We start from the raw sequence: 27,693 nt of genomic DNA on the forward strand, positions 1-27,693 counted from the left end.
GGCCCAGCCGGGGGGTTGCTAGGCAACGGGTAAACGCCGTGCCTCGGAGCAGTTGGAGAAGCCCGGTGGCGGGGGCTCAGGTGCTTTCCTTGCGGCCAGGCGGCGACGCGAGCGAGAGGACGAGGGTAAGGGCGCGGGCCGGGAGGAGGCCGAGGCTGAGGAGGAGAGGAGAGTGAAGCAGGGAGCCCCCGAGGGTAATAATCAGCGACAGTGCCAGAAACTCTCCGTGGGGGCAGCCTCCTGGGACAGCTCTGCCGGAGGGTGGGGGGCCAGGTGTCCGCGCCCATTCGTCCCGGCTGCCCTCAGTCCTCGCGACTCACCGGACCACGCAGGTTCTGGTCACCTTGCCTCCTACACCCCCTGCTCCCAGTCGGTCTGGCCCTGATCCCCTGGTCTCTTGGAGGGAGGGAGACCTCTAAAGGGTTCACAGCTGGCTGGCAGGAAAGTAGAGTCTGGGCTGAACTGGAGGGAGGTGGGCTTTCTCATAAGAAAGGAGGGAAGGGACTTCAAAATTACTGAGCACAGACTAGGCAGCAGGTCCCCCAAAAATGCATGATTTTATTTACTCCTCAACCTGAGGGGGGCATTTTTTTTTTTTTTTTTAGTTTATTTTTATTTTGAGAGAGAGAAAACGAGCAGGGGAGGGGCAGAGAGAGAGAGGGAGACAGAATCCCAAGCAGGCCCCGTGCTGTCAGCACAGAGCTGGATGCAGGGTTCGAGTCCACAAACCGTGAGATCACGACCTGAGCCGAAATCAAGAGTCGGAGGCTTTTAAAGGACTGGGCCACCCAGGCGCTCCTTATGCCCACTGGGATACCACGTTCAAGGTCACACGCTTAGTTTCACCTTCCTGCAACGCGTTCGAAGTTGATCACACTCTCTTGAACCACAGAAGTGCATTCTCGGGCGTTCAGACCCTGTGATTCCCCCTCTCACCCCTAGCTCTGCTTTGTTTTTCCAATCAGAAAAGGAAGAGGAGGGGAGAGAGAGTTCTAGGAGAGAGCCCTGGGACCCTGCTGGCCCTCAGCATGCTCACAGTGGGAGTGTTGGGCTCCTTCTTGCACCAGGCACTGGGGATGACGGTGGATGAAAAGACCACAGTCTGCCCTCAAGGAGGCAGTGTTGTAGTGGGGAGAGCAGGTTACCACCAACACAGCACCCTTCGGTTCTGGGGACCTCCTCCCACCTCTGCCTGTCCTCCCCCTCCACCTGGAGCTCACCCCAGGTGGACCCCAGTGTGCCTAGCATTGCCCTGGTGGGATGCCCTGGTGAGGGAGGGCGGGGTGGATTCCTAGCGAGGTCTGTCTCATTTGAAGGACCCCGTATTCCAGAAGGTGCACAAGGACATAAGAAAGAGGGAAGGAATCTCTCCACCTGTGTTCCTCTGCCCAGCCAGGGGCACATAGAGGCCACATAGAGGCCACATAGAGGCCACATAGAGGCCATCAGTCCCAGGCACAAAGACTAAGGGCTGCCCCAGGGACCACAAGGAAGGGGAAAATGTTCTCGCGTCTATATCGCGTGGAGTCCAGCGCGGAGGGAAGGCCAGCCACCTTCCTCTTGCCTCTACACTAAGCTCCCAAACGGAGCCCCTCCGCCCCGCGGCTCCCTCAGCCCCACCCAAGCTTGGAAAACACACTTTCTCTTAAGTCGAGGGAAGTTCTTTCCAGGAATCACGGTGCGCCTTATCATTACGCGAGAGGAGTTTTTGTAACTGCTGGAGGTCCCAGTCTGACCGTCCTGGCACGCGGGAGACGGTTGCAGTTCTGATGTTCACGCCAGCACGTCCCCAGCCAGACGTGTTCTTATGTTTGAGACTCGCTGCAGAGTCCCGCTTGCCCCTGGGTCTCTAGGTTCCCACGGGTGGGGGACGCCCCTCCCCAAACTCCCAAAGAGCCGCAGTACTGCCCCTACCTCCCTTGGAAGCCCCCCCTGCCATCCCCCCCCCTACAGGCAGACAGCTCTGCAGCCAGCGGCCTCTGTCTCACCAGGGCGGGGAGAGACCTCCTGAGACCCCTGCTCTGACCTCGCTATTCATCTTCGGGCCCTGCCGGCTTGGGAGAAAGAGCTCACTCTGGGTCCCTGAATGAGCTGTCGTCCCGTCACCGGGCCAGCCTTTAAATGTCCCCTCTGTCTGCCACCAGATAGAAAACAATGCCTCTGTTCTCGCCCCTGGCTTGGCCTTGGGAGGCACCAAGGAGGAAAGCGAAGCTGTTTCACATATGATCTGGGCTAAAGAGGCTATTTTTGCGCCCCTGGAGTTTCCTCACGTTCTTAAGCCTCCTTGTGTCCCCAGAGAACTGGCTTTTGCAGCAAGTGTCTTTTACCAGAGGGAGAGACAGGCAGCCCATCGTCACTGTGGGGGCCCAGGAGTAGCGCTGTGGCCCCTCCGCAGGGTGCTGGTGAAGGCGAGAACTGACCGTCGTCTTCACAAGGCCCTACCCTTGCCCGTGTAGAATGGACACACTGGGGCAACTTCTGCCACTTGTGTTTCTGTTCCCATCCTCTGCTGTCCGAGCCATGGCCTCTACCTTTCCCGGGTTACAAGAGAGTCTCCAGACCAGGAGAAAGAGCGGGAGATCCTGTTTCCTGTGAGTCTGACTCAGGTTGAGCTGTTCTGGGGCTGGAAGCAGGCTGGGATGACGCTGCCTTCGAGGAACATCATACGTGGATGCAAAGGGACCTAGGATAACCCTCACTCCCTCACTCCTACCCCAGCGGCTCCAAGGCCCAAGGCCACTCCAGGCAAGTGCTTCTGGGCTATCACAATAGCTCTTGGCCTTGCATCTCAGGTGCCAGTAGCCAGGGCCCACTGGTCTGGCACCTTGCAGCCTTGGAGGTAAGAGGAGGCAGCTTAGACACACGTCTGGTCGTAATATTCACCCAGATTGTGAAAAGCACAAATTGCCAGGCCCCGCCCCAGACATACAGTCCACATTTGCAAGAGGGGCCTGGGAACCTCCATAGTTTGAATGAACATCCCAGGTTTGGGGCATGCTGGCTGAGAAATTAAGAACCCTCACTTTAAATCGGTGCTCCTCAACCCTGGCTGTACGCTAGGATTCACCCGGGAGTTTAACACCTACTGCCGAGAGATTCTGATTTCGTTTGTCTGCAGTTTAACCTGAGGGTTGTGATTTTGTAAAGCCTTGTGGGAGTTTCTGTGTAGCCAAGGCTAAGAATCACTCTGCCGTAGAGCCAGACGTGTCTGGGCCCCCACTCTGCCTCAACTTAAGACCCACCACCTTTGACAAGGTGTTTGAACTCTCCAGGTATCGGTTTCTTCATATGTAGAATGAGAATTGTGAGTTTGGGGGGGGGTTGTGGGGAGCATGCAGTGAGGGAACCTCCAATCTGAAGTCCACGGCTCCCGGGACCCCACAAGTCTCTGTGTATCCTGGATGCAAGTCCTTTATCAGACCCAATATGCCGATATTTTCTCCAAGTCTGTGGCTTGTCTTTTCATTTTCTTGATATTATCTTTTGAGGTGCAGAGCTTTTAATTCAGAAGAAGTCCAATTTATCATTGTTTTTGCTTTTATGGACCATACTTCTGATGCCATGTCTAAAGAATCTGATGCCACGTCTAAAGAACCAGCGTCACGGAGATTTCCCTCTACGTTTCTCTCCTTAGTTTTCGCTCTTACGCTGGTGCCTGAGATCCATTTTGCGTTAATTTGTGTGTGTGGCGTGAGGTAGGGGGTCCACGGTCATTCTTTCGCATGGGAACATCCAGTTGGCCCAGCACCATTTGTTGAAGAGACCGTCATTTCTCTGATAAGGTGCCTTAGTGCCTTTTTCAAAAGTCAGTTGGCCATAAGTATCAAAGTCTATTTCTAAACTCTCAATGCCATTCAGTCAATACATATGTCTATTCTGATGCCAGTACCACGCTTTCTTGATTATTCAGCTTTGAGTGAATGTTTGCCAAATGAGTAGGTGAAGTAAGGGAAACTATGAGAACAAATGTAAAGCATGAAGTCTGGCATTCAAAAAACCTATGCATTCCTAGAAAAGTCTATGTAATTCAGGGCGCCTGGGTGGCTCAGTCGGTTAAGCATCTGAATTTAGCTCAGGTCATGATCTCGCGGTTCGTGGGTTTGAGCCCCACGTCGGGCCCTGTGCTGACAGCTCAGAGCCTGGAGCCTGGTTCGGATTCAGTCTCCCTCTCTCTCTCTGCCCCTCCCTGGCTCTCTCACTCTGTCTTTCTCTCTCTCTCTCTCTCTCTCTCTCTCTCACACACACACACACACACACACAAATAAACATCAAAAAAAAATTTTTAAAGAGAAGTCTATGTAATTAGTTTTTTCTTAAGTTTATTTATTTTGAGAGAGAGGGAGCACAAGCCAGAGAGGGGCAGAGAGAGTGGCCTAGCCATGGTCAAGCAGCTGGCAAGTGGCAGGGCCAGAACTTGAAGTCAATGCCCAGCCCAGTCTGCTTTCCAGTTCCACACTGTGCCCTGCCCAACCAGTCTTTCAAAGGCCCACTGTTCTGCCTGTGGAGGAAGTGGTCTGGCAGTCTCTCCCCTTCTCAGGCAGACTCCCAGCCCCATCGCGGTCAGAGTGATGTAGAGGGGAGTCTCCGGAAGGGCCCCCCTTCGAGCGGTGAAGGAGCGGTGAAGGGTAGCACCCAGTAACCTAGAACTCTGGGAAGGGGTGGGTGGCCTTTTGGACAATCGGGTGGTTGGGTGGGAGAGTTTCCAGAGAGGCCTGGGGCTCTCCTATCTGTGTGCTGTAGGGTCAGATCCAGGGCGTGGCCGGAGATTTAGTTCAACATAATCACCATCAGTGTTTCTCCCTGCCTCCCAGTAAACATGTTAGCTTGGTAAAAACTGCATCATTTGGTGAGTAAGAGCTTTGGAGTCAGGCAGAGCAGCTGAACCGCTTACTAGCTACGTACGTGGTCCTGGGCAAGACACCCAGGGTATCACTAAGTATGAGATTCCTGAAAGGTAGAATGGTGATTTTATTGTCTACCTCAAAGGGCAGTTGCAAGAACTGAACACGGTAATGCTTAGCAGGTACTCAGTACTCAATAAATGATCTTTTATTATTTAAGTTTATTTGTGTATTATGAGAGAGAGAGAGAGCACAAGCAAGGCGGGTCAGAGAGGAGAGACAGGATCCCAAGCAGCCTCCATACCATCAGCACACGGCCCCATGCGGGGCTTGAACTCATGAACCGTGAGATCATGACCTGGGCAGAGATCAAGAGTCGGATGCTTAACCGACTGTGCCACCCAGGCGCCCTTCCGTAAATGATTTTTTAAGTTTATTTATTTAGAGAGAGAGTGCACCCAGTAGGGGCAGAGAGAAAAGGAGAGAGAGAAAATCCTAAGCAGTCTCCGCACTGTCGGCACGGAGCCCAATGCGGGGCTTGAACTCATGAAACTGTGAGATCATGACCTGAGCTCAAATCAAGAGTTGGATGCTCAACTGAATGAGCCACCCGAGCGCCCCAATAAATGATTTTTTAGAAGTGCAGACGCAGCTTCTGAACAAATCTCCTAGGACCCTTCCCCCCCAACCAGACTAGGAACCTGGAAGCCGCCCCCGGTGAGGCCCGGGGGGACAGGGAAGCAGCCAGGTGGGGCCCCTTCCCTCACACCCTTCCTCTGCCCCTGCAGCAGCCGGGACCATGGAGATCGTGTACGTGTATGTCAAGAAGCGAAGCGAGTTCGGGAAGCAATGCAACTTCTCCGACCGCCAGGCCGAGCTGAACATCAACATCCCGCCCAACCCTGAGCTGGCAGAGCAGTTCGTGGAGCGGAACCCCGTGGACACGGGCATCCAGTGCTCCACCAGCATGTCAGAACACGAGGTGGGTCCCTGGCCCCGGGGCCTGGGCCAGCGAAGGTGGGGTCTGGCAGGATGACCAGCCAGGGTGGTCAGTGGGACTGGGTGGCTCCATCTGGGTGACTGGAAGCCAGTTAGAATGGCCCAGGGCGGATGCTGGAAGTATGAGGACAGAAACGCCCCCACGACCCACCACGGTGCCTGGGGCGGGAAAAGACCCAGCACCAGCCACTCCCTGGGCCAGGTGAATGGGAATCAAGATGTTCTCTCTCCCATGGGCTCTGGTCTCACCTCTAAGTCGTCTTAGGCATGTGGTACAGCTGGGAGAGGTATCCTGAGGGGGCAAGGATTCAGATCGGCAGGCGCCTGCCCAACTGGTGGAAAGGAAAGGGTGCCATGGAAAGTTCTGGTCAGAGGGGCTGATGATGTGATGAGAGAACTGGGCGTCACACTGCAGTCGGAGCTCCCTGCCTGTCTAGAGCCCGCGATCCGCCTTGGACTATGCCAGGCACTGCGGAGACAAAACTAGTTTGCAGGAGAGAAGAACCCACTTAGTCATGTCCCAGATCATCCGGGTGAAAATCACACTTGATTCGGCCAAAACACGTTGTGGGAGGTTCCAATAACGCACGGTTCAAACACACTGAGTCTCTTGCTCTCCCAGGGCTAATTGCTGTCACGGGGACCGGGGCGATTTTGTCCACAGCGTGGCTGACTCAACAGGATGGCCACCGCGAAGGCCACACGTGCTGGGGTCTCTTGACACATCTCCATCCTGGGACGACTTAGACCTTTTGTGAGCGCTGGCTTAGAAAGGAAAAGAGGAGGGGGGTGACTGTTTAATGGCTTTGGGGGCTCCACTTAGGGTGATGAAAACGTTCTGGAACTAGACAGTGTTGGTGGTCGCCTAACAATATGAATTGTCCTTCATGCCACAGAATCGTACATTTTTAAATGGTTAAAATGGGGGGGGGGGCACCTGGGTGGCTCAGTCAGTTAAGCATCCGACTTCGGCTCAGGTCATGATCTCACAGCTCGTGAGTTCAAGCCCCACGTCAGGCTCTGTGCTGACAGCTCAGAGCCTGGAGCCTGTTTCGGATTCTGTGTCTCCCTCTCTCTCTGCCCCTCCTCTGCTCATGCTCTGTCTCTCTTTGTCTCAAAAAAAAAATAAACATTAAAAAAATTTTAAATGGTTAAAATGGGAGGTTTTATATTGTATGTCTTTTACCACAATCTTTTATTTTATTTTTTTAAATTTTTTTTAACATTTATTATGATCCCTCCCTGTGTGCTCAGGGCCCACAGGCAGGCAGCCCCAGGATCCTGGTTTGCGGACATGGCCTAATGTTTACACCCGGGGCAGGCAGATATCTTCTCACCTGGGGCTTTGTGTAGGTCAACACAGAGCGGTTTGAGATGGAGACCCGGGGGATTAACCACGTGGAGGGGGGCTGGCCCAAGGATGTGAACCCCCTGGAGCTGGAGCAGACGATCCGGTTCCGGAAGAAGGTGGAGAAGGACGAGAACTACATCAACACCATCACGCAGCTTGGCTCGGTAAGGCTTCCATCACTGCGGTGCCCCACCTGCCTGGCCCCGGGCTCCGCTCCTGCCACTATGCGGACGAACATCACTAGGTACCTTAAGGAACCTTCTGTCTGGGAGCAGGCAGACCAGTCCACAACAGACCAAAGGGGAAGATGGGAAGGTACCAGGGCTGAACAGGCTTGAGGAGGAGTCTGACAGGTGCTCCCCTTGAGCAAGAAGGACTCCAAAGAACCCCACCGAGGAGCTGCGTGCCGGCAGGGATCATTCATTCATTCGGCACATTTGGACTGAGCCTGTAGTCTCTGCCAGGCACAGGAGAGATGGCAAAAAATAAAATTCACATGCATCCTGCCCCAAAGAGTTTATCATAATCCATTGGAGGTCAGAGACAAATACAGAGATATCACCGTGTAACGTAGAAAGACATGCTATGAGGGATGACTCTTGCCATTTTGCTCCGTAAAGAGGGAGATCCAATTTCCCGCTGAAGGGATCAGGGAAGGCTTCCTGGAAGAGGAGACACCTGAGCTTGAGGTTTTTCCTTGGTGGACATTTGGAAAAATGGAGAGGGCCTTCTGGGTGGCGGAAGCAGAAGATTGGTGCTGTATATGGAGCGATTACCAGTTCTGTGCGACTGGAGGCGTGTTTCTTCACCTTTTTTTCATTGTTGTCCCCCAACGAGTCTTTTCATGTTTTTCCTAATTGCCTCCCCCATGAAATTTTAATCCCATCGGCATATTTCTTTATGTACTGTATGTATATCTGTGCTTTATGCATGAAAAGTAATATTTCACCCTCCAAGACGAATTTTCCCTTGGAAGCAATGCTGCCCCCACTGAAAATGCAACGGGCTGGAAGGCTGGGAAAGACCGTTAGATATTTCTTGCCATCTCAGCCTGGTCAGGCTGCAGGTACCTCTCTTTCCTGCTAAGAACTCCTCATGTTTTCTCCTCAGATCATGGAGCACTGCATCAAGCAGAATAATGCCATTGACATCTACCAGGAGTATTTTGATGACGAGGATGCGGTGGAGGTGACAGATGAGGCCCCTTCAGCTAAAACCATCAATGTTTTAAGGTACCTCCCTAGCTAGGCAGGTGTCGGGATGCTCTCTGCCACCCCTGTGGCTGGGTGCTTCCCAAGGTCACTCTTTGCCGATCACTCCATGCCGTGGGTGCAATGCCCTCTGTGCTCTGAGCTTTGTAGGGAGCAGAGCAACAGAGCACCCAGCAACCAACTGGTCCCCACCCTGGGGGCAGGTCTGGTTGATGGAAAGAGAGGACAGAGTCCAGGGAAAGACTAAGCGAATTTGCAAAGCCGTGTGCAAGCCGGGTTGAGTCACGCAGGGCACAATGAGTCCAAAGTATGGACCATCAGTGACCCAGCAGCACTGTGGGCCCACAGGACCCTCATCCCACACTCGTGGGAGTGTACCTGGTGATGACCTCCAAGGACAGAAGCTTGACAACAGGACTTGATCCCACAGATACACGTGTGTGAAGTCACCGTGTGTGTGGACGCTCACTGCAGCAGAAGGCACTCTAGCCAGAGGCTGGAACCAAGCTAAGCCCATTGGTAGGGGAGTGCTTCGAGCAATTCTGGCACGCCTACCCGGGGGATAGCACCCACATGTCAGGATGAAGGAGGCAGCCTGCTGGGGAGTGTTTCCAAGATTTACTTTGTGAAGCAAAACAAGCAAGATGCAGAACAGCGTGTAGCATAGCACTATTTTTTTTTGTTTAAAATACGTTTATATACCTGTGATTTTGGAAGGGACTAGTCTCAAATGCCAACTCGGGGGGGATTCCTTTTGCTACCATGGCTCACTGAGGGTCCTGGGAAGTACTTGACCCAGTCCCAGCACAACTAGGAAGGACCCTTTTGTGATCCAGGGCTGAGTTGTGGTGTGCAGAGTAGGAGCAAGCACTTCTGGGAGAGGGGCCAGGGGGGAGGGGTGAGGGCTGTCCTCCCTGCTGCCCCAGCCCTACTGGGGTCTGACCTCACATGTGGATACCTTAGCAGGATGATAGATTAGAAATCGTCTCACAGGGGTGCCTGGGTGGCTCGGTTGGTTAAGGGTCTGACTCTTGATTTCAGCTCAGGTCATGATCTGATGGTGGTGAGATCTGGCCCAACGTTGGGCTCTGTGCTGAGCCTGGAGCCTACTTGGGATTCTCTCTCCCCCTCTCTCTGCCCCTCCCCTGCGTGTGTGCATGTTCTCTCTCAAAATAAATAAAAAAACACTTAAAAAAGAAAAAAGAAATTATCCCATTCAACCTGTATGTTTGACAGATGAGGGGACTGACTTCAGGGAGGGGCGGGTGCCCAGGGCACACGGGAGGGGGAAGGGGTGACCCAACCAGGGATGGAACTAAGGTCTCCTGGATCCCAGCCTTCTAACCGTGCTCCTGGGGAGGAGTGAAGTGGAGAAATCACAGGGCAAGAAGGGTATCTTGCTTTCCACTTTCCTTCATCCCTTCTGATTACTTCGTGGGCAAAGTCTCAGTTTGGGCCATTAAGTGCTTAATTCTTTTTTACTTCTTGCTCATTCTCCTTCCTCCCCTCTTTTTTTGAAGAGTTGATGTTTCAGAGCAGTTTCAGGCCCACAGCGAAACTGATCAGAAAGTACGAGAGTTCCCACACGCCCCCTCCGCCCCGAGCCCACACAGCCTTCCTGACCATCAACAAAACCCTGCCCCAGGGTGGGGCCTTTGTCATCGTCAGGAACCAGCATTCTGGTACTTAGTACCATAACTTGGGTAGTTTATAATCAACAGAAGCTTACTCCTCACAGTTCTGGAGGCTGGAAGTCCCAGATCAAGGTGGTTGGGTTCTGTGTCTGGTGAAGACCAACTTCCTGGTTTATAGGCGGCCATTTTTTCACTGCCGGAACTCACATGGCGGAAGGGGTGAGAGGGCTCTCTGGAGCCCCTTTATTGAGGACTAATCACTTCCCACAGCCACCCCCCTAACACCATCACATTGGACATTAGGTTTCAACATATGAATCTGGGGGACACAACAGTCAACCTGTGGCACCCCAAAGTCCATTGTTTCCATTAGGGCTCACTCTTTGTGTTGCATACTCTGTGGGGTGTTTTTTAAATTTTTTCAATATTTGTTTATTTTTGAGACAGAGAGAGAAACAGAGCACAGCCGGGGAGGGACAGAGAGAGAGAGGGAGACATAGAATCTGAAGCAGGCTCCGTGCTGTCAACCCAGAGCCGACGCGGGGCTTGAACCCACGAACCGTGAGATCATGACCTGAGCCAAAGTCGAATGTTTAACCGACTGAGCCACTCAGGCGCCCCACTCAGTGGGTTTTGTATCATATAGAATAGTTTCACTGCCCTAAAATCCCACGTTCCTTTTAGTCATCCCTCCCTTCCCCCAAGCCCTTGGCTAACGCTTGATCTTTTTACTGTCTCCATGGTTTTGCCTTTTCCAGAAAGTCACATAGTTGGAATCATACAGTATGTGGCCTTTTACCGACTGGTCGCCTTCACTTAGTGACGTGCATTATGTTTCCACTGTGTCTTTTCATGGCTTGATAGCTTGTTTCTTTTTAATGCTGAATAATATTCCCGTGTCTGGATGGACCACAGCTTATCTATCCATCCACCTCCTGAAAGATGTCTTGGTTGGTTCCAAGTCTGGGCAGCTATGAACAAAGCTGCTGGAAACATTCACCTGAAATGTTTTGTTAGACAAAAGTTTTCAACTCTTTTGGGCAAATACCAAGGAGGAGGATTGCTGGATTCTCCTCTTCCCCTTTCGTTGTAATAGCAATGGGAAATCAGGCCTCAGGCTCAAAACTTTCAGCAAGTGGAAATAACAGACTGGAATTTGATATTTTGTTCCCACTGGTTTAGTTTTTATTATTACCTTCTATTTATGGGTGGTGAGATCCAGGTTTGGATTAAGGGCTCTTCTAAACTTTGTTCTTAAAAATCAATTTCTCCGAGTGAATGCGATTGCTTAAATACGTTTGAATTTTTTAGAGATATAACTGAGTAAATAAGAGGTGTGGGGAGCCTTCCATGCCAGTGTTCTGCCCTCTCCTGTAAAGGGATCCCCAGGTAATCAAGCGGTCAGCCACGCACCTCTCCTGGCACCCTGATGGCAACAGAAAGTTGGCAGTGGCATATTCTTGCTTGAATTTTCAACGTGCGCCTGAGGGCATGAGCCATGAATCGTACATCTGGGACCTGGGTGAGAAGTGGAAGGGTCCGGGGGTCCAGGAAAACTGAGGGGGCAGGGCAGAGGCCAGCAAAGCACAAGAGTGGAAGGTAGAAGCCACAGGCAGGGGACTCTCACAGGTCAGGTCCCTTCTAGGGAGGGACCAGGGACCCCAGGAAGCTGCCCATCCCTTCCTTGTCTGGGTTCAGGAGCAGCCAAACCAGAGCCATATCAGAAGCAGGAAACTCCCTTCATTTCCAGATCCTTGATCAGGGCATTCAAGACCAAACCCCATGGAATCCCAGTCCTAGACTCCACAGACTCAGATAGAGTCCCCAGCGGACTGAGAAGGAGACTCACCTCTGTCCCACTTTCCTGGCATTGGTCCTTAATTCATGGCCAGTAGGGGCAATGGGAGCAGGGACCGTTGTTGACAGAAGCACTCACTCTAAGGGCACGAGCCTTGTCAGGTGGCCAGCGATGGTGGACGATACACTGTAGGACATCCCGTCACTGTGGCCATTGTGAAAATAAACGTTAGCTGTTATTAGTAGGTGTGAGTGCCAAGCTCAGAACTGAGCACATTATGCTTTTGAACAGCCCTGGGGGGCAAGGGGGGGTGGACTCCTTCATTAGCCCCACTATACAGACAAAGAAATTGGTTTGGAGAAGTCAGGGAGAGTTGGATTTATGGAAAAACCTTGGGGTCAAAACCCGGTTTCCTACCGAATCTCCAAAATGTGTGTGCGTGCACACGCACACACACACGCTGCTGATTACCAAAAATAAAACCACTAAAAGAGCCCCTAGGGCCAAGAGTGCCAGATTCTGGCCCCCAGGACCTAGAGGTTGCAGCCTGGAGAAACACAGGAGGGACTTCCAGACATCCCCCTACCATCGCCCATCTCAGGAAGGGTTAAACTGTTTGACTCCGTTCTTTTCTTTCCAGACTTGGCGAGATCAATTTGTTTGTTTGTTTTATAGAAAATCCCAACAAGCCTGAAATCGTCCTGAAGCCATCGTCACCTCTTGTCACCTTGGAGTACAACCCCAAAGATTCCCACGTGCTTCTGGGAGGCTGCTACAATGGGCAGCTGGGTAAGGAGGGACCCAGGTGCTTAACCGGGAGCAAGCCCAGCCCCCCGCTGCTGTCTGCCAGGGCCCAAGTACCTGGCCAGGCTTCCCAGGGAGCACAGAGTGAGGTGGGGACTTCCCACAGAGGATGAACTCCAGACATCTGGGTAGTCAGGCTTTGCTGATAGCTCAGCAGTGTCTCCAATTGTAATAGTTCAAGTAAGTCTAAGACCAGTTCAGAATAACAAGTTTTAAGAAAACTACAGGTCAAGGGACACCTGGGTGGCTCAGTCGTTTAAGGGTCCGACTTCGGCTTAGGTCATGATCTCGCAGTTTGTGATTTCAAGCCCCGCATCGGGCTCTGTGCTGACAGTTCAGAGCCTGGAGCCTGCTTCCAATTCTGTGTCTCCCTCTCTCTCTGCCCCTCCCCCACTCATGCTCTGTCTTTGTCTCTCTCAAAAATAAACATTAAAAAAATTTTTAAAAAATAAAGAGATCCTGATGTAATAAGAAAAGAATTTAAAAAAAAAAAAACACAATGATTTAAAGTCTTTGTCTAGTAAGTCCAACAGCTGGGCTCCCTTGGGGACAGTCTCCATTTATTGCCTTTTTTCCTGTGTATAGGCCACACTTTCTCATTTTGTTATATATCTTGTAACTTTTTTGTTGAAAATTTCTCTCTTTACACAATATAAAGTGACAGTTTTGGAAATCAGGTACTTGTACCACTGTAAGCTTTGTGTTCGTTGCTATTTGCTGCTGTTTGTTTCTTCAGTGAATTGTCTGATCTAATTCTGTGACGTCTGCATTCTATCATGTGTGCCTGCCATGCTCTCTGCTTGGTTAGCTTAATGGTGGGACAGAGATTTCCTCAAGCACCTGCAGGCAACCAGTGTTTGCCGAGAGCCTCTGTGTGCTTGTTTGAGCATGGCTGCGACACTCCGCGGGGCAGCTGCTGGCCCCACCTGCACCTCTGCACAAAGCCTCAGGGTCAGCAGAGGCAACAGCTTAGGGCCTCCTCAGTTCTTTCCTGAGCGAGTGCACAGCTCTGGGCATTCACACAGCCCTACCCGGGCATGTGGCCTTCCAGATCTCCAGGCAAATGGTGGAGCTTTTCAAAGCCCCAGTGGACATCCCAATGGACACCTTGTTCTCCAAGCCTGTCCTTTTTTTTTTTTTTTTTTTTTTTAGTTTACTTATTTATTTTGAAAGAGAGAGAGTGAGTACAGGGGAGGGGCAGAGAGAGAGGGAGAATCCCAAGCAGGCTCCACATTGCCAGTACGGAGCTTGACACAGGGCTCAAACCCACGAACCGTGAGATCATGACCTGAGCTGAAGCTAAGAGTCAGACGCTCAACCAACCAGCCACCCAGGTTCCCCTCCGGGCTTGCCTTTTTAAGCCTTTTGGATAGTTTGCTGTTAGCTACCACTTCAGGAAACTGCAAAGTTAATCAATTGCTTATAATTATTATTTTCAACAGTTGCCTCTTTTTTTCCCACGGAGCAAGCTCTAAGTCAGGTTAAATACAGATAACTTGCAGGGGGTGGGGAGGGACATGGTCATCCAGGGACCCACCGGACAGTTCATATAGTCACCGATCTTTGGTTGGAAGACTGTGAATGAACTTCAGCCGGATTACCCCTCCTGCTGCTGTGAGGCAGCCGGTTTTCACCAGGAAGGCAGATGTTATTTTTCAAGGCTACCGTGGACTCAGAGAGTATGGGGTCTTAACTAGGGCAAGTTAAAAAGCCACAAAACTCAGTGTCCTTACCGATGTTCAGCTGGTTCTCCTGAACAAGCATTCTCTGGATGGCTGCAAGCCTTTGACTAAGTTGTCCTGAAAAAGTTGACTCACTTTGTTGCCCGTTTTCTCATTGCTTTTATGGAGAAGATTTTCAGAGGTCCTTGCTCGGCTGATTTTGCTGATGGAATACCTAGAAAACTGGGATTTGGATCCCTAGGGAGCTTGGAAGGAAACTGCCCCCATGGGCCCTGTCTGCCTGCCTGCCTGCCACATTGGCCCCCAAGCAGTGGACACTCAGCCTAACTTCATCCCAGGCCTGACTTGACCTTGGGCATGAAAAGAGCCCCTTCCCATCTTACCCTCACATGTTTTATTTACCCTTTCCTCCCAGAGTAGGAGCTGGATGGCTGGGAAACTTCTTAGACACTCTTCTGAGGCCTCTGACCCCCCTCTCAGACCTGCCACCTCCCCCCTGGGAATAGACATGGGCTCCCACACATCTCCCTGCCAAATTACCTGGGTGCCAGGGCTCTAGAAGACTGGAGCCGAGCCACTGTGCCATGATTTATTCAGGAGGCTTGCCTCGCTCATTATTCATAACCCCTTTCAGGGTTCTTCGTGCCAGCTCAGAGCAGCCGGGGCTCCGGGGCTGTGCCACCTTCGAGAGGGGCTGCCAGGGGGCCCACCCCCAAGCGCTGCTCTGTCCCTAGCCGAGCAAACTTGGCCAAGAAAGCTCATGTCTGGGCCAGTCCTGTCCAGGGGCAAAGGTCTCGGACTTGGAGTCCATAAATCAAAACTTATGGATTGAGTTATTTTGCTGCTCTCTTACAAAACTAGCTTCTCCGGGGCGCCTGGGTCGCTCAGTTGGTTAAGCATCCAACTCTTGATTTTGGCTCAGGTCATGATCTCACAGTTGTGAGTTTGAGCCCTGCATCGGGCTCTGCACTGACAGGGCAGAGCCTGCTTGGGATTCTTTCTCCCCATCTCTGTCTGCTCCTCACCTGCTCTCTCTCTCTCTCTCTCCCCGCCCCCAAATAAAAAAATCTGTCAGGACAAAAACGAGAGAAGCTTCAAGGCTTTCTTGGTAAAGCAGAAGAGGTGAAGTCCTTGTAACGGATCTGAATAAAGGGTCTGTGATCTGCGTTCCCATCCAGGGCAGCCAAAGTGCAGAGGGTAAAAGGGAGTTTATGTAGCAGAAGAGATTTGCTGCAGTGTTTTTACCTTTTACTTTTTACTTTCAGGAACATTTCTTTGGGGGTGGAGGCACTCTTCTTTCTGGCCGCCCCCCCCCCAACTGCCATCCCAGGCTCCTCCTCAGTCTGTGATCCTTCTCACTTCTTCCAAGAAGCTCTCCCTGACCACCCCCACGTGTTCCCCACCAGGAAAATCACAGCAGGTCCCCCTTCCTGCCTCTCAGGGACAGGGATGGTCTTATTTCCAGTGGCTTCCCGAGGTAGTGTGGTGCTCAACACATGGTAGGAACTCAATGGAATGAGTGAAGCTTGCACTCTGGGAGTCTTTCCATAGAGATTGTGTGGGAACTTCAGGGGTTGGGAGGAAACTCAGGCAGGTTAGGACCGAGCCCTCCTTCTGAAAAAAACAAAAAACAAAAAAAAAACTACATACCTGCGAAACCAAGAGAAGCAGCATCCCTCCATCCCCTGCTTCCTGCGTGGAGGAAGAAGCCTGGGCTTCCGTTCACCTTGCCCTCACTCTCCTCCCTGACAGCCTGTTGGGACACCCGGAAGGGCAGCCTGGTGGCGGAGCTGTCCACTGTTGAGTTCAGCCATCGAGACCCCGTGTATGGCAGCATCTGGCTACAGTCGAAGACGGGCACTGAGTGCTTCTCAGCATCCACAGACGGGCAGGTAGCCAGCCGGCCACAGTGTGGGGAGCAGTGATACTTCCCCAGGTCCCCTCCAGAAGCCCCTGGGGGAGCGTTTCCTTTTGCATTTTATTTTTAAATTAGAGAGTAGGTAATACATGCACATGGAACAAAGTCCAGAAGGCAAAAAGGGCAGACGGGGAAACACCTTCCTCCCACCTCTGCCCACAAACCTCCCGGCCCCCCTCCCTGTAGGCACCCACCTTCATCTGTTTCTCACGGCCGCCTTCAGGGACCGCCGCTGGAGACAGGAGCAAATACATCTGTCTTCCTCACTCTTTCTGTACACCTCGTGCATTGGTCTGCACTTGACGTTTTTCATTTAGTGTATCTTGAAGGTGATGTCATATTTCACAAAGCACTGCCTCGTGCCTGTTAGGAACTGCATTAGGTATGCCAAAATTTATTTCAGTGGATTTTAATGTCATGATTGTGTAGCAGAGTGTGTTTGTATCTAAGTTTTTGCACACATGTGAAGATACATCTCCAATGTACAGTGGGACTTCTTGATCAAAGCATATGGGCATTTATAATGTTTCTATATATTACCATATTGTGGGAGGCTTTAAGAATTCAGATTCCAGGGGGCACCTGGGTGGCTGTCTGTTAAGCATCTGACTCTTAATTTCGGCTCAGGTCACGATCTCACGGTTCATGGGGTCGAGCCCCTGCATCTGACTCCACTATGACAATGCAGAACCTGCTTGAGATTCTCTCTCCCTCTCTCTGTGCCCCTCCCCCACTCCCCCACTCTCTCCCTCTTTCAAAATAAATAAATTAAAAAAAAAAAAAAAAAGATTTCAGATTCCAGAGCCCACGTCTGGCAATTTTGAGGCAGTAGGTCTGGGGTGAGGCCCCAGCATCTGGATTTTATGAAGCTTGCCCATGACCCTGATGAGCGGCCAGGTTTGGGACTGTGGGGCCAGAGCAATGGTTCTCCAAGTGTGTTTGTCCTAAGGATCGCTGGTCATCTCTAACACACACCCCTTTGGCCCCAGTGATTGGCCCCAGGAAGGTAGGGAAGGCAAAAGCTAGGAGAATCAAGGGACTTCCGGTCTCAAAGTTGCCCCGCCCTCCCATTAGGTCATGTGGTGGGATATCCGAAAGATGAGCGAGCCCACCGAGGTGGTGATCCTGGACATTGCCAGAAAGGAGCAGTTGGAGAATGCCTTGGGGGCTATCTCCCTGGAGTTCGAGTCTACTTTGGTGAGTGTTCCCGGCTCTCCCTTCCCCGACTTCCAATGCTGGGGCAGCCAGAGCCGGGTGGAGCCAGCGTCTACCACGTGCACCCAACAGCGGCATGGAGCGCCCTCCCTCCTGTGGTCGTCGGGCTTGTGTGTGGTCTTTCCAGGAACTTTCCAGCAGGGGGCAGCAGAGCTTCTCGAGGAAGGAAGCCAATCCTCATTCACACAAAGTCACTGCTTGGGTAGCAGCTGTGCTGAACAGAAGGCAGAGGACAGGATTCCAGAAGGGCCCCATTCTGTAGGAAGAGCCCCGCCCAGGACCAACATGGAGAGCCCAGGCCCTGCCCCTGCCTAGTGTGGGTCGCTTCACAGTCTGAGGGGAAGGAAGAGGTATTGGAGAGGGAAATGAGGTCAGAGGAGGCTCCTTGGAAAACCAGAGCACAGGCACAATTAGAGCATCTAGCAATGGGAAGGAATGGTAAAGAAAGATCAAAGTTGAGCAGTAACATGAAAGTGTCAAAGGATGGAAGCTTCTAGAAGCAGCAAATGAGGATTCCCACCAAAGCAAGAAAACAACTTTCCCAGATGACTCTTGGCTTGGGCTTGTTCCTGGCTTATGTGTCACCGAAGCCCAGGTCTGGCTCCCCCTTGGGATCATCTCTTGTTTGTTTTCAGGTCATGTGACATCATTCCCAGGCTCTTGGGAGCTGGAGATGCTCTGGCCTCACCCCTGCCCTGGGAGCCCTCACCCAAGGCTGGGGAAGGAATGCTGGGGAAGTCAGGTGGAAGACAATTTAACTGACCCCCAACCCTGGGCATGAGAGTCAGTGTGGGGAGGATGCAGAAAAGCATTCTGTCCTGAAATCAGGGACTTCTAGAGCAAGTGCCTGATGTAATGACAATACCACCAGTAGTCCCCCAGCTCTCCCATGCCTGTCACTGAGCACACTCTGTGTGCTGGACACTTGTAACTCCCTCCAGTGATGAGCTTGCGTAATCGCCCACGACCATCTTGTACCATAATGTTATTGTCCCTCCTTTCCAGACAAACAAATGAGCCTTAGTGTGGTAAGTCATACGCTCTAGGACACGGTGCAACTGGGGCTCAAACCCAGGGCTCTGACTCAAGGTCCAGGCTCACCATTCCAACCCCACCAAGAAGTCCAAGGGTGGAGACATGGCAGGCCATCTGGATCTGGGTACTTCTCTCCATCACTGGCTTGCAGGAGCCTTGCGTTTTACGTCATTGCTCGCTTTTCTGGGCCTTTCGAGCTGTGTCTCTTCACATTCCATTTCTCCTCTCCCGGCCCCTCTACTTTCCATCTCTACTCTTCTGGTATTCATCCTTCCGTGACTGGTTTATTTCATTGAGCATCATGTTCTCAAGGTTCACCCACATTGTTGTGTGTGTCCGAATGTTCTTCCTTTTTAAAGACGTGAATCTCCTTCCTTTTTATTCCACTGTAGGTATAGACCACATTTTGTCAATCCATCCATGTCACTTGGGTTGGGACACTCAAGTTGCTTTTTACCTCTTAGCTGCTGTGAATAAAGGTGGGATGAATATGGGTATGCAGTATAGCCCAGTTTCTCAGGAAGTAACTGAAGGCTGGGGGAGGGGAGTTTTTAGACTCCTGTTTTACATTATTCATTCAATCATTCACGTTTTCCATAAACAGACATTCGGGATCTTTATGGCAAAATGCCTAGTGGACACAATGATACTACCTGAAGAGGTGTGTATCACGTAGCTGCTGATGAGTTTCTCCAAGGTCTGGAGGAGTCGAGAGGGCTTCATTAAACATGGCGCCCTTGAGCAGGTTCTAACAGAGGATGGGGTCTGATGAAGTCAGGAAGGGCAAGGCCAGCTCCTTAGGAGGGGCTGGGCAACAGCCTGAGCATAAGCTTACACGAAGGTCCCTTCCAGTACCTTTAGACGCATCCAATCTGACTCCAGAAGGCTGCTAACCATGGCAATAAACCCTGAGTTGACGTTTCATGGAACCTTTCACTCCTGTGTCACCCCTTCCACAGCCAACCAAGTTCATGGTGGGCACCGAGCAGGGCATTGTCATCTCCTGCAACCGCAAGGCCAAAACGTCAGCTGAGAAGATCGTGTGCACCTTCTCAGGCCACCACGGCCCCATCTATGCCCTCCAGAGAAATCCATTCTACCCTAAGAACTTCCTGACTGTTGGCGACTGGACCGCCCGCATCTGGTCAGAAGACAGCCGGGAGTCGTCCATCATGTGGACCAAGTAAGAGGGAGGTTGGGGCTGGAGGGGAATGTAGGAGGGTGGGAGGGACAGAGGGAGCCAGCCCAGGAGTGCCCTGAGCCTCTACGTGTCCACCCAGAACACCCCTCCATGCACACCTGAGCCTAATTCAGCCACTTCATAAAGGGATGTGCTTCAAACAGCCTGTGTTAGTCATAATAACAGCCTTGGGTGTTTTCATGACCCTCAAGCCCACCCTACAAGTAGGTAGCATTACTCCTCTTGTCCCTCATTGTGTGTGTTAGGGGACAGAGCCATGGGGAGGCAAAGCCACTTGCTTCTGTTCTCCCGGCTGGTAAGGAGTTGAGGTGGGGTTTGAACCCAGGAAGCTTGGACTGAGAATCTGGGCACCTCATCAGGGCAGCTTGGTGGGTCTCCCCTCATGCAAGGCTGGGCACATAGGAGCAGAGAGGGACACAGCTGTGAGCGCTGTAGTTGGATCAAAGAAGCTTGTGGGCTTTCCCAGTCTGCCCAGAGGAGAGGCCAAGGGGGGGCCATGAGATTGAGCCCCTCAGGGTGGTCTCACTGCCCCTGGGTGAGCCAGGGAGTGCCATATGCACAGAGATGCTGCAAGGCAGGCAGAGCTAAGAGACCGGAGCAGAGGCATCAGGTGGGGGGACTGGTACCCTCTCAGCCTTCCTGTGTGTCAATCTGGGGTTCCTTTCTAGCTCACGCTGTCACAGACTCTGCAGTGCTGGTGTCACTGTGGACCCTAATGAGCATGTTCTATTCTAGTGGCTCCCCAATCTGGTTGCATCAAGATCTCCCGGGAAGATTTATTAAAAAAAAAAAAAAATATATATATATATATATATATATATATATGCACACACATACATATTTAACCCTTTTGTTGAGGTGTCATTGACCCAGAAAAGGCTGTACATCCTTAATGCCTACAGCTCTGTGAGTTTGGGGCTAAGTTACACCTGTGAAACCATCACCACCATCAAAGCCATAAACATGTCCATCACCTCTCTCCTACCTCCTTGATTGTAATTATTCTTGTGGTGGGGGGGGGGGGCAGGGGTCACTTCACTTGAGATCTACTCTCTTAGCAAATTTTACAATTTGGTCTAGTATCGTTAGCTAGAGGCACTATGTTGCATGCTAGATCTCCAGAACTGACCTATGTTGCATAAATGAAAGTTTGTACCCTTCGACCATCACCTTCCCGTTTCCCCCCCTTGCCCCCGCCCCAGCCCCTGGCAACCACTGTTCCAGTCTCTGCTGCTGTGAGTTTGACTTTTTTTTTAGATTCTGCATATACGTGAGATCATGCAGGCTTTCTGTGTCTGGCTTACTTCGCTTAGCAGAATGTCCTCCTGGTCCATCCACGTTGTTGCAAATGAAAGGATTTCCTTTTTAAAGGCTGAATAATATTTCATTGAATATATACCCCATTTGCTTTATTTGCTCATCTGCTGACGGACGTTTAGGTTGTTTCCATATCTTGGCTGTCGTCAATAACGCTGCAGTGCGCATGAGGGTGCAGATACCTCTTTGAGATTCTGGTTTTAGTTCCTCTGGATAAAGACCCAGAAATGGCATGACTGGACCAGATGGTAGTTTTTTCTAGTTTTAATTCTTTGAGGATCCTCCTTACTGTTTCCCACAGTGGCTGCACCAGCTTACAATCCCACCAACAGTGCACAATGGCTCGCTTTTCTCCACATTCTCGCCAACATTTATTATCTTTTGTCTTTTTAAGAATAGCCGTTCTAGGGGCACCTGGGTGGCTCAGTTGGTTGAGCCTCCTACTTTGGCTCGGGTCATGATCTCAATGGTTCGTGAGTTCAAGCCCCGTGTCTGGCTCTCTGCTGTCAGAGCCTGCTTCAGATTCTCTGTCTCCCTCTGTCTTCTTTACCCCCTCTTGCACTCTCTTTCTCTCTCTCAAAAATAAAATAAACATAAAAAAAAGAATAGCCACTCTAACAGGTGTAAGGAGCTATCTCCTTGGGTTCTTGATTTGCGTTTCCCTGACGATGAGTGATGTTGAGCACTTTTTCATGTACCTGTTAGTCATTGGTAGGTTTTCTTTGGAGAAACACCTGTTCAAGTCTATTGCCCATTTTTAGAAAAAATTTTAATGCCTATTTATTTTTGAGAGAGTGACAGTGTGAACCAGGGAGGGTCAGAGAGAGAGAGAAGGAGACACAGAATCCAAAACAGGCTCCGGGCTCTGAACTGTCAGCACAGATTTAAAAAAAAAAAATTTTTTTTTAATTTTTTTAATGTTTTTTATTTATTTTTGAGACAGAGAGCGACAGAGCATGAACAGGAGAGGGGCAGAGACAGAGGGAGACACAGAATCCAAAGCAGGCTCCAGGTTCTGAGCTGTCAGCACAGAGCCCGACGCGGTGCTCGAACTCACGAACTGTGAGATCATGACCTGAGCTGAAGTCGGTCACTTAACCGACTGAGCCACCCAGGCGCCCCTTTAAAAATTTTTTAATCTTTCTTTATTTTTGAGAAAGAGACAGTGTGAACCAGGGAGGGACAGAGAAAGAGAGGGAGTCGATCACCCATTTTTTAATCAGGTTATTTGTTTTCTCACTATTGAGTTTTTTGGAATGAATTCCTTATATACTTTGTATATTTTGGATATTAACCCTTCATCACACATATGATTTGCAAGTATTTTCTCCCATCCCATGGGTTGCTTTTTCTTTTATCTTCTTTTTTTTATTTTTTTTGCTTTTTCAGTTTTTGACTTTGCTGTGCAGAAGCTTTTGATGTCAATGTACCCCACTTACTCATTTTTGCTTTTTCACTTGTGTTTCTGGCATTACGTCTACAAAATGGCCACCAAAACCAAGGTCAGGGAGCTTTTCCCATAAAATTTCCAGGAATTTTATGTTTCGGGTCTTATGTTTAAGTCTTTCATCCATTTCAAGTTGACTTTCGTATATGGTATAAGATAAGGGTCCAATTTCATTCCTTACCACAGAAGTCTTCGAAAATCTAGATCCCCCACCGAGTAGAAAGTATAACGTTCTTCTAATATCGATATTAGGAACTTCTCTGGGCATATTCTTCCTCTGACTCCTTTCGGTGAGTCCGATTGCTGGGAGACTGGGCCCAGATCCAGCAACATGTGCCTGTCCCCTGGAGTTAGCTGTAGAGAAACTCTAGTGGCTCAGCCCCTGGGAAGGACCAGAGCCTTTAAAGTACATACTATCAGGGCGCCTGGGTGGCTCAGTCGGTTGAGCATCCGACTCCAGCTCAGGTCATGACCTTGTGGTTCGTGAGTTCAAGCCCCGTGTCGGGCTGTGTGCTGACAGCCTGGGGCCTGCTTCCGATTCTGTGTCTCACTCCCCCTCCCCCCTCTCACTCTCTTTCAAAAGTAAATAAACATTAAAGTTGGTTTTTTTTTTTTTAATAAAGTGCATACTGCCCACGGCTGGTGGGCGAGGCTGGCATGGCTAGAAGTCAGACACAAGGAAGAACTTCCTGCCCAGCGACGAGACCCTAGAGCCCAGGGGGCCTGGATGAGCAGAGCGGCGGCTCAGCAGCCTCTCTGTGCCTCCCGACCACAGTGGGCCTTGACCTCTGGCACCCGGCTCCCCACAGGTACCACATGGCTTACCTCACCGATGGCGCCTGGAGCCCAGTGAGGCCAGCGGTTTTCTTCACCACCAGAATGGACGGGACCCTGGACATCTGGGACTTCGTGTTCAAGCAGTGTGACCCTGCCCTCAGCCTCAAGGTCACGTGTATCCCACTCCCCATGCATCCAGGCCCTTGGGTCCTGGTGGCCCAGCAGAATTACCTGGGGGAAACTTAGAAAGAAAAGAAAAGCGGAAAGCCTGGCCTCTCCTCCCACCAGACCTATTCCTTCGGCAGCCCCGGCATGGGCTCCTGGCAGCTGACCCTTCCAGCCTAAGCTCAGGTCACATCGGCATAGCTACACCCGAGCCCCGCTAGTGTGGGCCATGGAAGGGCGTGGCATTTGGGAAGCTGCAGGATGGACGTGGGCTGGACTGAAGGGGTGAGGCGTGGTGGGTGGGGTCAGGTGTGGTGGAAGGTGAGGCCGGAGTGGGGCAAAGGGTCTTGACGCCGATCTCAGAGGGTGAACTTCTGAACTTCGTCTTGTGAGTCAGGGGAGTCCCCGAGGGTATTCGAACACGGAGCCGGGCCAAGCGCCCCTCTCCCCAGGGGCCGGGGACTCAAGACAAGCTGCTTGGCTCCTCTCTCCAACCCAACCGCATCTGCCTGGCCCCTCCGACAGGTGTGCGACGAGGCCCTCTTCTGCCTCCGGGTGCAGGACAACGGATGCTTCATCGCCTGCGGCTCCCAGCTGGGGACGACCACGCTGCTGGAGGTCTCGAATGGGCTGTGCACCCTCCAGAAGAACGAGAAGAACACGGCTTCTTTGGTAAGTGCCCGGCGCTGACCCCGGCCCCGTGGCAGAGCAGGCCAGGCAGAGAGAGAGAAACGCATGGGCCTTTGGGGAGGTGACGTGGGGTCCTGAAATGAGCTCGTAAGTGGCATCAGGAGTGTCTGACTCGGCCCTGGCTTCGCCACTCGGGAGCCAAGCCGCCCTGGGCAAGTCCTGTCACCTCCGCAGGCTTCGGCTTTCCCGCTGCCCAAGCAGTTTGACTAGGTCAGTTTGTTTGGTCCCAGAGGTCACATTTGTGGCAGATGAAGGCTTAGCAGATGCCAGAAGAGAAGACAGAGGGAAGGTGGCCACCCTGGGGCAGGAGGCTAAGGGAGCTGGGAGGCTGAGAGCCATCATGACGCCCCCCCCCCCCCCAGCACTGTGGGCACACCGTGGCACTGAACCCCCCGGTGCCGAGGCCCTGGGCGAGCCCCCCGGCTCTGCCCAAGGTTGTGGGCCCACCACCGAGCGGGTGCTCCCCTGACCCAGGGCCCCACGGTGCACGGCTGTGTGGCTGTTCTGTTCCACGTCTTCTCCGTTCTGGGGACCTCTCAGGACTGGGTGACATGGTGGCTCTGCTCCTGCCTCCCGATCTCGATGTCCAGCCCTCCTTTCTTGCCGTTGGCGCTGAGAACAGACCCCTGCCTTGTGCTGTGAGTGAAGCAAGAGAGGTAAACCCGGCCCCGTGCTGGGAGCCGGCCACCGGCTGCCACCCTCTCCCCACGGGCCTCCCTGTCCCCGTGTACCCCAGATATTTGAGCGGGAGACCCGGCGGGAGAAGATTCTGGAGGCGAGGCACCGGGAGATGCGGCTGAAGGAGAAAGGCAAGGTGGAGGGCAGGGATGACTCCCTGAGAGAGGAGGAGCCTACCTTCCACCTGGAGGAGCTGGTCACCAAGGCCGAGGATGAGTTCTTCAACATCATCTACTCGGAGCTGAAGAAGAAAGAGACGGAAGCCATGAAGAAGACAAAGCCTGTAGGGTCCCGAACGGGGGCTCGGGTGGCCCGGGTGGGAGCCCTGGCGCCTGGGTTCTGCCTGCTCGCTGCCCTCCTGGGTGACCTTGGGCAAGTGGCCTCAGCAGGTGGACCTTAACCTGTCCATCTGGCCAATGGGAGCAATTACTCCCTTGCTCCTGAGAAATCCTGAGTCTCCACGTGGACTGTAGGCTGCTTGAGGGCAGGAGCCCGGCTCCACGCTTCTTGTGGCCCTCCTCTCCGCCAACACGGCTGGCACCGGGACACACGCGTGGCCACTGCCACAAAGACCCGGGGCTGCGTGAGCTGGCAGCTCAGAGTGAGCCCCGAGGCCCTGGGAGGGGGCGGTGGGCTGGGAGGTCCGAGGCACAGAGGCCAGCTGCTGACCCCATGATTTGTGCGGAACTCACCCATCCGTGCTCTCTGGCTCTAGAGCACTTTCTAGGGGTATCGCCTGGGCCGGTCGGTCGCTTCACTTCATGGCTCCTTCATTTGCATCTGGAAAAGAAGGAGGTTGAGCTATAAAGGGGGTTCCCGGTCACCTTCCGGGCCCTCTTCTGTACCCAGGGATAGAGGAAGAAGAAGGCATTGTTGGCGTGGGTCATGGCCTTCAGGGGCCTCCAGATGAGAGGCCAAGGGTGGCGAAGAACACCACAGCAGGGGAGTGCGAGCCGGGACCTACCCTGGGAGCAAGGGCGTCAACACGATTCAAGGGTGTGGGCTGGGGCGGAATGAAAACGTAAGTGCAGGGCACCTGCCCACAAAGCCAGGCCCGCTGGCCTCCTGGGTGCCAACCTCGCAGATAGGCTGGCGGAAGATGGGCGAGCACGCGGACGGGGTGACTGGTTCCATCCCAAGACCTCTTCCCCCTCTGCCTCCCCCCACTGGAGCCGGCCACAGGCTGTGACATTTGCCCCTCGTGTTGCATTTGGAAGCACCTGGATAGGAGGGGCCTTGTTCTCACACTATCGTCGGTGTGGCAAGGTGGGGCAGAGACCTCCCTCCACTTATGGCAGAGACGGGACTGGAGTCCCAGCTTCCCAACCCCCCCCCCACCCTTGCCCTCCAGAAGGCAGTGCTGGTAGTAGCCACCTCCCACAGCGCAGTGCGCCTGACAGACACCCGGCCTGGGGCTGCAAGTCCCGAAAAGCACTCCTTCCCGCTGCTTGAACACTCCAGGCGGAGAAGCTGGGCCTCAGAAGGGAGTAAGGTGCACAGAACAACCCGCTTAGCCTTAGTTTTCTGCAGTTGGCCAGAACCTCTGGGGTCAGAGCTGAGAAAGCAGTGCTGAGCCCTTACACCTGTATCTCTAACCTGGGCCACAGCCCTGAGAGGAATCGTGTCCACTTCACAGGCGAGGGGACCAAGGAGACTCAGGAGGAGCGTTAGCCCGAGGTCACCCAGGCAGCAAAGCGACCAAAGCAGGACTTGGACCCCAGCCTGCGAGATGCCCGAGGCCGTGCCCGCCATCCACGCTCGCTGGCTCGCTCTGAGCACCCACTAGGCCCTCAAGGCCACAGAGCCAGGAGCACAGTCTCCTGGGCCTCCACCAGTTGGCTGGTTTGGGCCTCAGGGGATCAACTTCCCAGGGTGCAGGGTGGGCCTGGCCCCACAAGCGGTTCTGCACTGTCTTTCTTTGGCAGAAACAGCCGGGTCTGGAGGCAGATGAAGAGGTGGAAGGAGAGGACCTTGGTGAGGAAGAAGGCGACGGTGCCCAGGCTCCGACCTAGAAGGGGCAGGCCAGCCTTGCCCGCGGCCCCTCTCGCGCCGCACCTCCGTCTCCCATCCCCTGGCACCGCCCTGGCTTTGCACGTGGGTGCTGAGCTCAGGAGGGAGGGAGGGAGGGCTGGGGGAGCAGAGGGGTCCTGACCCGACCCGACGCCCCACCAAGTGCTGGCCCCCACTACTCACTGAGCCCAGTCCCAGGGGACCTCTTGGAAGGAAGGAAGGGGCAGGGCTCGTGCCCGAGCTGGGTACCCGTCCTCTCAGCCGCCCAAGCACACCCCGAGGGGCTCCACACTGCCTTTCAGCCTGGCCCTGCCTCTTCCCGTGGGTTCTGCTTCCCCGGGGTTTTTCCCGGCAATTATTTTCCCTCAAAGCTTACAGAGCCTCCGACGGGCTGGCCTCAGCCTCAGAAAGACCTGTGGGCGGGGAGAGGGGCTTCTCCTCCCTTCCTGACCCTCCCCTCCACACACAGCTCGGAAAGGCGGTCTGTCCACTTCTAAAATGTCTCTGAGCACCGCCCCCCCCCCCAACTCTGAGGGCAGATGGACGAATGAGTTTGCTCCTTCCTGTACGCCTGTGAACGTTCTACTGGCTTAATTCTTAGATTAAATTAACGATAATGGTGCTATAACAGTGCTTATTGAATACCCTGTGCCCAGCGCTTTCCGTGTTAACCTCGTCCAATTCTTTTTATAAAATCCCTAGAAGGGTCTGCACTCTGACGACCCTTACTCTGCAGAGGAACAGTCTGATTCCGGGGCAAGCGTGGGGACTTGCCCGGGTCACAGAGCTAGCACAGGGCAGAGCAGGGACAGGAATCCGGACGGCTCAGTCCCCACCCTGCACAGCCATCGATGGTAAGCCAGGCACTTGCAGGACCCACTGGGGGCTCCAGGAAAGGCAGTGCTCTGGAACCTTTAGGG

The 27,693-nt window shown here is 52.8% G+C and overlaps 1 protein-coding gene across 4 annotated transcripts; it reads left to right on the plus strand.

Annotated features, from left to right (window-relative positions):
* DNAI2 (dynein axonemal intermediate chain 2) lies at positions 1–27,401 on the plus strand. 4 transcript variants are annotated; one of them, XM_060645515.2, is made up of 13 exons: positions 1–125; positions 5,630–5,823; positions 7,194–7,355; positions 8,302–8,423; positions 11,416–11,558; positions 12,510–12,623; positions 16,073–16,212; positions 17,313–17,435; positions 19,448–19,671; positions 23,263–23,398; positions 23,921–24,067; positions 24,626–24,723; positions 26,689–27,401. In XM_060645515.2, the coding sequence occupies exons 2-13, from the start codon at positions 5,641–5,643 to the stop codon at positions 26,912–26,914; spliced, it is 1,818 nt and encodes a 605-aa protein (XP_060501498.1). In that variant the 5' UTR covers positions 1–125; positions 5,630–5,640; the 3' UTR covers positions 26,915–27,401. The 4 variants fall into 4 exon arrangements, with proteins under 4 accessions (XP_060501498.1, XP_060501502.1, XP_060501501.1 ...); XM_060645518.3 differs by lacking the exon at positions 24,626–24,723 and adding an exon at positions 24,822–25,046 and having other exon boundaries at positions 2–125; positions 26,689–26,868; XM_060645516.2 differs by lacking the exon at positions 1–125 and adding an exon at positions 126–194.
* Positions 27,402–27,693: the final 292 nt, after the last annotated feature.

This window comes from Panthera onca, chromosome E1 (assembly GCF_046562875.1).
Source record: "Panthera onca isolate mPanOnc1 chromosome E1, mPanOnc1 haplotype 2, whole genome shotgun sequence".
In the NCBI taxonomy this organism is placed as follows: Eukaryota; Metazoa; Chordata; class Mammalia; order Carnivora; family Felidae; genus Panthera; species Panthera onca.

Excerpts from the sequence above, each read along its gene's own strand:
- DNAI2 (XM_060645515.2), top strand. The coding sequence starts at position 5,641 with ATGGAGATCGTGTACGTGTATGTCAAGAAGCGAAGCGAGTTCGGGAAG. Across the intron at positions 11,559-12,509 it reads ATCGTACATCTGGGACCTGG|AAAATCCCAACAAGCCTGAA; the intron begins GTGAGAAGTGGA and ends TTTGTTTTATAG. Across the intron at positions 24,068-24,625 it reads AGAAGAACACGGCTTCTTTG|GACTGGGTGACATGGTGGCT; the intron begins GTAAGTGCCCGG and ends GGGACCTCTCAG.